At 65.3% G+C, this 8,161-nt stretch overlaps 2 protein-coding genes across 2 annotated transcripts; both read left to right on the plus strand.

Moving 5' to 3' along the window:
• Window positions 1-769: 769 nt before the first annotated feature.
• LYPD2 (LY6/PLAUR domain containing 2) lies at window positions 770-3,510 on the plus strand. The gene is made up of 3 exons (XM_027560614.1): window positions 770-1,615; window positions 2,751-2,870; window positions 3,235-3,510. Exons 1-3 carry the CDS (start codon window positions 1,558-1,560, stop codon window positions 3,441-3,443), a joined length of 387 nt encoding a protein of 128 aa, XP_027416415.1. The 5' UTR covers window positions 770-1,557; the 3' UTR covers window positions 3,444-3,510.
• Window positions 3,511-6,340: 2,830 nt separating this feature from the next.
• On the plus strand, window positions 6,341-8,161 carry SLURP1 (secreted LY6/PLAUR domain containing 1). Its single transcript, XM_027560615.1, has 3 exons — window positions 6,341-7,043; window positions 7,485-7,604; window positions 7,801-8,161. The coding sequence occupies exons 1-3, from the start codon at window positions 6,983-6,985 to the stop codon at window positions 7,998-8,000; spliced, it is 381 nt and encodes a 126-aa protein (XP_027416416.1). The 5' UTR covers window positions 6,341-6,982; the 3' UTR covers window positions 8,001-8,161.

Here is an 8,161-nt window from a genome sequence, read left to right on the forward strand (position 1 = left end):
AGGTGCTGTCTGCTCCTGTTAGCCGCGCCCAGCATCACCCCGGCGTCCTGGGGAGCGGCAGAATCAGACAGGCCCGGCTGCCGTCTTGGCTGTCATCCAGCACTTCCTTTGAAGTGACCAGCTTGTCAACTTGCTGCGACAGCCTCTCATCCCGAATCTGAAACTCTGGCACCGCCCCTCGCTGTGGTGTCCGGAACCAGGTCCAGGGTCTGACACCTTCTTGGGCGTCTGACACCTTCTTGGTGTTTAGGGAAGGCCGGGCGCCTCTCCCCACCCTGGTGCCCAGGGAGCCGCAGCTCTCCCAGTCTCAGGATCAAAGACCACAGCCCACATGGAGCTGCTGCCCCCGGACTAGAAAAAGCCACTGGGGGCCCTCGGGTGGGGTGGGAGGTTCCCAGGCAGAATTTCAGCCTCAGGACGAGAGGAGGGAAGGACACCCTGGAGCAGGAAGGCAGGGGTGGAGCTGGAGGGGAGTGAGATCTGGACCCGGTGGGAGAGGAGGGAGGAGCCCAGCGGGGCTGTGGTGGAGCCGGGTGAGTCGGGCCCAGCCCGGCCAACCAGGCCTGTCAACAGCCCTGTCCCACTCCTACCCATGCTGACTCGGGCAGCGTGGGGCCCAGAGTGGGGAGGCAGGGTCACAGACAGGGCAGACCCTGGAGAGGCCGAGGTGCAGCCCCCGGGGCGGGGGGCGGGGTGGGGTGGGGGTGTGGGCGGGCTGGGGAGCAGTGCCTGGTGCTGCTTGAACCTAGGACCGGATCCGTTTCTCCCCCTTCTGAGTCTGGGGCCAGGCCCATCCTGTCAACTTGCTGACCTGCAGCGGGGCCAGGGGCTCCGATCAAGGCGTGCCGGACCCTGGAGGGGACACCAGGATTCGTGTCCCCCTCCCCCTCCCCTGCCACCGTCCAGGATCTTTCTGTTGACCCAGCAGTTTTGCTGTCTTTGTGCCCTTAGCCTCTGAGCACATTTTGGCTGGTTGTCCAGGCGACCATTTCCCCATCAGGATGCCCCACGTGACCACCTCAAAGAAGCCGTGCACTGGGGCCTGGGCACCCTGGGAGGACTCGAACCCAGAACCACTAGCCCAGGACTCAACACCGCAGACAGGAGTGGGCATCCAAGGCCCTTGACAGAGGCGGGAGTCAGGGTGCAGGGGAGCCCCCCTCTGCCGCTCCCTTCCAGGCAGGCTGAGACCATCCTGAGGGGCAGTACTGTCTGGTGGGGAGAAGTCAGAGCACCCCCGAGGGAGTTACAGAGGCAGGCAAGGACCCCCAACCATGAGAGAAGGGTCATGAGGGGGTCACAAGGGTGCGGGGAGGGGCCCAGACCGCGGGAGGCAGAGGAATGAGGAAGGGGCAGGGAGGGGCGGAGGAGAGCCACGGAGGATCGGGTTCAGGTGGAAGTGGGTGGGGCCCCCGGGTAGGGGGCGGGCCTCCGTACCTCCACCACCCGGGAAACCAATCCACCTAATCTGCACGGCTGACGGGTCGGGTGGCTGCACGGTGCTCCCATCCCCTCCGAGGGGTAGGCCTAGGACCGACGTGCTGCAGGAACCAGACCATGTGGGGGACACGGCTGGCACTGCCAGCGCTGGTGCTGGCCGCCTGCTGTGAGCTCGGTGAGGGGTGCCCGGCAGCCGGAGGGAGCAGCAGGGGCCAGGGAAAGGCAGAAAGCAGGGAGGTGAGGAAAGCATGGGGGGCAGGCACAGAGGGGCACCGGCAGAGGAGTGCCTGGGGCCCAGGGAGGATGAGGACGGGGACAGCGGGAGGCGCTGTCCAGGGCTGGGACTGGCAGGGTGGTTGGCCGCCAAGGCCCTGGGTGCCCACTGTGGGGAGTGGCCCTTCATCAGGGGCGTGGGCACCAGGGACGGGCTCTCCGCTGGGGCAGGCGGGCAAGGTCAGAGTCACATTCCCAGATTCCGGGGCCGTGGTTCCTGGGGCAGGACTCAGGAGATGCCGTGGCGACCCCAGGGAGGCACTGGGGTGGGGGCAGCAGTAGGTGAAGAGGGAAGCAGACCGGACATCCTGGGGGACTTGGGTCTCAGATACCCAGACCCTCACGGGCCCCACTCCCAACCTGAGGAGGAGCTGGTGGGGTGGGCCCCAGCCAGGCTGTTCTGTCCAGGAGGAAACAGAAGTGTCTGGGAGACACAGTAACAGCAGTAGGGGCGGAGGGCCAGGCTGCAGGGACCCGGCTGGGGCACTGGCGCTGGAAGGAAGGGGTCAGCCCACCAGCCCGCACCCTGACCAACCTGGGTCCCTCTGGGCCTGAGCTCTCCTCCTCACCCTTGTTAAGCTTCCACCAGCGGGCACAGCAGGCCCGGCTCAGCCCACCCTGCACACCATACACCTCCCTGCCCGATTTCCGATCCCCCTGCAGCACTTGGGGTCCTGCATGTTGCTGATGAGGACGCCGGGGGTGTGTGGGGGGTGACCTGCTGCAGTGAGGCCCTCCGGGCCCCTGCCTGGGCCTTTACTGCAGAGGTGTGGGTGCAGCCCCACCTCCGTGTGCCTCCCCAGCACCCCCAACACAGCAACATCTCAGCTTTGGCCGGCAGGCTGAGCCCGACCGCCAGGGGCATACTCTGCCTCGGGACTCAGCGACCCAGCTCGCAGCTCTTGAATCTTCCTGGGGTTTTGGTTGGTTGGCGACTGGAGGATCGGTGGCATTGTCCCCCTCAAACCTGGGCTCTCGAGTCCCGAGGCTTGGGAGGGACAGGCCTGCCTGACCAGCCCTGGCCGCCCCTTCCCCAGTGGTCACCCTGCAATGCTACACGTGTCCTGAGCCCATCAACGTGTCCTACTGTGTCACCATCACCACCTGCAATGTCAACGAGACCATGTGCAAGACCACACTCTACTCCCTGGAGACAGGTCAGTGGGGCGGGTGAGCAGGGCCCCAGAGTCGGAGCTGCCTGCAGCCCAGGCCCTGTGTGCGGAGAGCAGCTACCACCTTTGACATTTCCAGAAAGAGCTTTTGGTCCAAGCAGCCAGGCTCCCTCCCTCTTTCCTCACCCTCCTTCCTGGAATGGGAGGCTCTTGCAGCCTTGCTGGGGAGTCACGGAGTGGCCTCACCCCTCGAGGCAGCCTGAACAAGTCACTGCGCGCCCCTGGCGCAATGGTGGTGGAAGGAAGGAGGGGCCAGGTCACAGAGGGGCTGAGCCAGAGTGGGTGCTGTGGGAGGAGGCTGGGCTGGGGCTCGGGGGCCAGCCTGACGCCGGTGCCCCCGTGCCCCCAGTGTACCCCTTCCTGGGGGACTCCACGGTGACCAAGTCCTGTGCCAGCAAGTGCGAGCCCTCGGACGTGGACGGCATCGGCTGGACCCGGCCCGTGTCCTGCTGCAACACTGACCTGTGCAACGTGGATGGGGCGCCCACCCTGGGCGGCCCCTGCAGCCTGGCTGGTGCCTTCCTCCTGCTCACCCCACTCTTGAGCCTCCATCTCTAGACCCTGGCCCGCAGCCCCATGTAGCCCAGCCCCCAGCGCCTCTGAAGAATCACGGCCCACACCTGCACCAGGCCTCCTGAATCTGTTTTCTGGGAGCAGACCTACCCGCTGGATGGGGGGGAGGGCTGCCCGCTGCAGCTCTGGCTCCTCAGCCTAGGCCGTGTCCCCCTTGGCCATTCTAGCCCCTCCATCTCCCCACCCTCTCTGCCCGGCCCAGGCTCTCTCTCAGCCACGCCACTGCCCCATCTGTGGGCCCTCCATCTCCCTGTGATGGGGTAAGGGGGGATGGTCACTAGACCTGGACACACTCTAGTCCTGAGCACCCACTAGTGCTGAGACACCCTCTAGTACTGCACACCCACTGGTGCTGAAACACACTCTAGTCCTGCACACCCACTAGTCCTGCACACCCTCTAGTCCTGCGCACCCACTAGTGCTGAGACACCCTCTAGTCCTGCACACCCACTAGTCCTGCACACCCACTAGACCTGCACACCCACTAGTCCTAGCTCTGGGGGCCTGACTGTGGCAGGACAGGAAGTGGGGCCCACAGGCACACCATGTCCACCAGGGCTGGATCAGGGGTGGCTTCTTGGAGGAGGGGGCATTAGGACTGCCCTTGAATGACAGAGACATTGGGTACAGGATGGCAGGCCAGGCCAGGCGGAAGGTAGGCAAGGGGGGCCAAGAGTGGCCCAGGACCTGGGATTACTCCACGAAGCCCCCCAAGGCTCATCGGCCCAGCCCCTGAACAAGGCCTTACCCTGGGTCAGGCCTGTGGTGACAGGGTCCCCTGCGTCATGTGGCGGAGGGGGCAGAGTGGGGGAGTTCCAGGCCCTCTCCAAGCCCACCCCAGAAAGTCCCCCAGAAAGCCCCCAGCCCCGCTCTCACAAGCCCCACTCCCTGGTGCCCAGGCAGCCCAAGCTCCAGTGCAGAGGGGAGCTCCGTCTCTCCTGGGCCTTGGGCCAGCCCAAAGCCTCCAGGCTGCTTCCCCAGGAAGCCCCCGCCTCACAGGCCTCTCATACCCACTTCCTGCCCCCGCCCCTCCCCCAGGGCCCTATGAGCACAGGCCTGGGCACTTGACGGATGGAGGGCAGGAGATGGACCCCAGGTACCCTGAGACGCACCCCCAGTCTCTGCCCCGCCCCATTTCAGAGGCTGCTCTGAGGCCCTGGATGCACACAGCACCCAGAGTCTCCAGCCACATCGAGACAGGGCTGCACGGCTTTCCTTCTGCACCACAAGGTGCCCCCTCCTAGCCCACAGCCCTGAGTCCGGAAAGCCCCCACTGTCCGCCACCCCCTTTAAGGGTTTCCTGCCCCTGGATGGAGGGAAGCAGCCGCTGGACGCACAGTCGAGTCCCACTGAGGGCGCCCCATGCCTGCGGGACAGGAGGCGGGCAGCCTCGGAGGCCTCCTATCCCTCGGACCCTGGGAACGCCACACCTCGTCTTCCTGCGGGCAAGACTCGCATTCCCAGCCAGCTCCCAGGGGCAGGACCCTTGCAGACCTGCTGCTGGGAGAGCACCTTGGACAAACCCCCCGGAACAGTGGGGGCCAGGAGGCCAGGAACGTTCACACAGTCTCAGACACCACCCCCGGGACCGCATCTCTGGGTGCTGACCCTGTCAAGGAGGAGACCCTGCCCTCAGCTATCCACCAGCCCTCCCACCTGGCTCTTCCCGCCTCTCACAAAAACAAGGGCGGCCGTGGGTCACTTAAGCCTTAAACTCTGGATTGAGACTCAGTAAGGGCTCCCCTGGTAGCTCAGCTGGTAAAGAATCTGCCTGCAGTGCAGGAGACCCCGGTTTGATCCCTGGGTCAGGTAGCTACCTTGGAGAAGGGCATAGCAACCCACTGCAGTATTCTTGCCTGGGGAATCCCATGGAGGAGGAGCCTGGAGGGCTACAGTCAATAGGGCCGTGAGGAGTCAGACATGACTGAAGCGACTACGCGCCCAGGTGTGACTCAGTAAACACACACACACATGGCCCTACAGGCAAACACGGGAAGGCTGTGTGTCCATCCTGGTCACTACCCCACTGCCCTCAGCACCCTCCCTGCCATCTCCACCTCCAAGGTCTTCCGGCTCCTTCAAGGCTGCTTTCCAGCGGCCTGCCCCAACGGCCCACGGGGTCTCCCGGCCTGGAGCCCGACCAGCCCACCTGGCCGCCACTCCACATCCATCACCACCGCAACCTTCGCTGGCTAGTTTTCACAGCTGCCCCCCGGGTTGATGGTCCTCTGCCTGCTTTACATCTAAAAGCAGGGGGTCAGGGTGGCTTATGAGCAGACCTGGTCGCACAGAAGCCTGGGGGTGCCAGGACCCACCGTCTCTGAGGCTCAGACCAGACCCTGCCTGGCTGCACTTGCACAGCCCTCGTGCCTTGGCAGCCCAGGCCCCAGGGAAGGGCTGCCCGGCTGTGTGCTGGGCCACGCCCGCAGCGTGTGACTGCATCGTTTGACCTGGATTAACCACGGTCCTCCCTTTGCAAACAATTCCCTTTGTTTCCTTGCAACCACCTCCCCATCCTCGAGGCCAGGTCACTTCTGCTCTCCAACTGCCCTGGGTTCCTAGTTTCATCACAGAAAACAAAAATCCAGTCTGGAGGAAGGAGAGTCACCCCAAGGTCACATACGGAGACGGCAGCACAGCCAAGGCTCAAACCCAGGCCTCCTGAGTGCCAGCCCTAAGCTCCTCCCAGCACATCACCCAGCCCTGAGACTGGGGTGTAACTCCCTGCCCCACGGCAGGGCCCACCCCCACCCTCCACCCAGCACATACCCCTTCATCCACCACCTCTCTTACTCTTTCATAAGTGGTGAAAGAAGTGGGCACGAGGCTCCAGTGCCGGAATGTGCCCCCTCCCTTTCCAGCCAGCCCGCCCGCCACCTATGCATCGTCCATCCGTTTATTCCTCCTTCCTCCCAGCCACTCGCTCAAGCATCACCGAGCCATCTGTCTTTTCAACCATCCATCATCCATCCGCCCGTCCATCCACACACCCACCCATCCACCCACTGCACCCTCAGAGGACAGAGAAACCAGAGGCTGAGACAGCAGACGGGACCCAGGCCTCTGGCACAGGGGAGACGGGCGGTAGGGTCAGTGAGTGGCAGAGCACAGGGGTGGACGTGGGGCAGTGTGCGGTGGGAGGTGGGCCGCACGGCGGGTCCGGGAGCCCTGCTGTCTGGGGCTGGGAACGGGAAGCTCAGGCCTGGTCTAAAGGCCATTTGTGAGGAAGGGCTTGGCAGTGATGAGGGAACCATTGGGGATGTGGGCCTGGGGCACCACACTCAGCAGTGGAAAGGGGCTCCTGTGTGGCGGCCAGGGGAGGGGCTGGCCTGGCCAGCTCCAGCATCCGGGGCTCCCGCCCCGAAGGCCAGCACCTAAGCGTCCTCTGCCAGCTGCCTGCCCAGCTTCCACCCTGCTGACTCACTGGCGGCTCCTGCCGCCACCCAGAGTGGGGACCCAAGGGCTGGGTATAAATCCCCACGGGCAGCTGGCGGAGACCGCGGCCGCTCGGCTCGACTAGAGGGATGGCCGTCCCCAGGGCCCTGCTGGCCCTGCTGCTCGCCGCAGCCTCGGCTGTGCACCTGGGTGAGAGAGGCGGTGCAGCTGGCTGACGGGGGGACTGGCACTGGTCCTCGCCCAGCCCACCTCCGGGGCGGGGAGGGGGTCACCAACTGGGCTGACCGCCCTGACCCTCTGGTCCTGAGCCCGGCTCCACCCAGGGCAGGGGTCACGCCCTGCTCTCCAGGCAGGGAGACCGAGGCTCGGGTCGGCGGGGGAGGGGGGTTGGGGGGTGGGGGCTCGGGGAGGGGCGGTGCAGGGATCATGTCTAAGCCGGAGGCTGGGCCTGAAGAGACTCAGCAGGGCAAGGCGGTCCTCCAGGGAAGGACTCCGACACAGGCTCCAGGCGGACCTGTGGGGAAGGGCCTGGGGCTGGACCACCCCTGGCCTCTTCTCCTGCCCTTCCTGTGACCCCCAGGGTGGGTCTCAGGGCCGGGTGATGAGGGTCTGCCCCCGCCCCTCCCCCAGGTGAGGCCTTAAGTTGCATCACCTGTGAGCAGCCCACGGCCCTTCCTCTGTGCAAGAACATTACCTACTGCAAGCCGAATGAAATAGCCTGCAAGACCACGCTGGTGACGGTGGAGGCAGGTGAGGAGGGGGCCCGGGGCTCCCAGCTCCCACCTCAGGGCCACACTGCAACCCCAGTAGGGGCACGGGTGACTTCCAGGCCATCGGTCAGTTAGGGTGGCCTGGGAGGAGGCAGGAAGCGCAAGGTGAAGGGCGCAGACTGGGATGGCCAGTGGGGGCGGTGGTGACTGTGCTCTGACACCTGCCCTCCCTCCAGAGTTCCCTTTCAATGAGAGCCCCGTGGTGACCAGCACCTGTGCCAGCTCCTGCGAGGCCACCGACCCAGACAGCATCGGGGCTGCCCACCCCATCTTCTGCTGCTTCCACGACCTCTGCAACTCCATGGGCATTGCCAGGCTCAGTGCTGGGGCCCTGGCCCCCCTGGGGGCCGTGGTCCTCAGCCACCTCCTTCCCTGAGGCGCCCAACGCTGCCAGCTGGCCGCTCTGTTGGCACGTGCCCACGGCCCAAGCTCAGCAGGCACCAGGCTACTCATGGGACCCCGGGGGAGAATCGTTACAGGGTGCGCTCTGCCCTCCTCCCCCAAACCTGTGGAATACATAAATAGACCGAGGCTGGA

Source organism: Bos indicus x Bos taurus, chromosome 14, assembly GCF_003369695.1.
Source record: "Bos indicus x Bos taurus breed Angus x Brahman F1 hybrid chromosome 14, Bos_hybrid_MaternalHap_v2.0, whole genome shotgun sequence".
Lineage (NCBI taxonomy): Eukaryota > Metazoa > Chordata > Mammalia > Artiodactyla > Bovidae > Bos > Bos indicus x Bos taurus.

Excerpts from the sequence above, each read along its gene's own strand:
- LYPD2 (XM_027560614.1), top strand. The coding sequence starts at position 1,558 with ATGTGGGGGACACGGCTGGCACTGCCAGCGCTGGTGCTGGCCGCCTGC. Across the intron at positions 1,616-2,750 it reads GGCCGCCTGCTGTGAGCTCG|TGGTCACCCTGCAATGCTAC; the intron begins GTGAGGGGTGCC and ends CCCCTTCCCCAG. Across the intron at positions 2,871-3,234 it reads ACTCTACTCCCTGGAGACAG|TGTACCCCTTCCTGGGGGAC; the intron begins GTCAGTGGGGCG and ends CCGTGCCCCCAG.
- SLURP1 (XM_027560615.1), top strand. The coding sequence starts at position 6,983 with ATGGCCGTCCCCAGGGCCCTGCTGGCCCTGCTGCTCGCCGCAGCCTCG. Across the intron at positions 7,044-7,484 it reads AGCCTCGGCTGTGCACCTGG|GTGAGGCCTTAAGTTGCATC; the intron begins GTGAGAGAGGCG and ends CCCCTCCCCCAG. Across the intron at positions 7,605-7,800 it reads GCTGGTGACGGTGGAGGCAG|AGTTCCCTTTCAATGAGAGC; the intron begins GTGAGGAGGGGG and ends CCCTCCCTCCAG.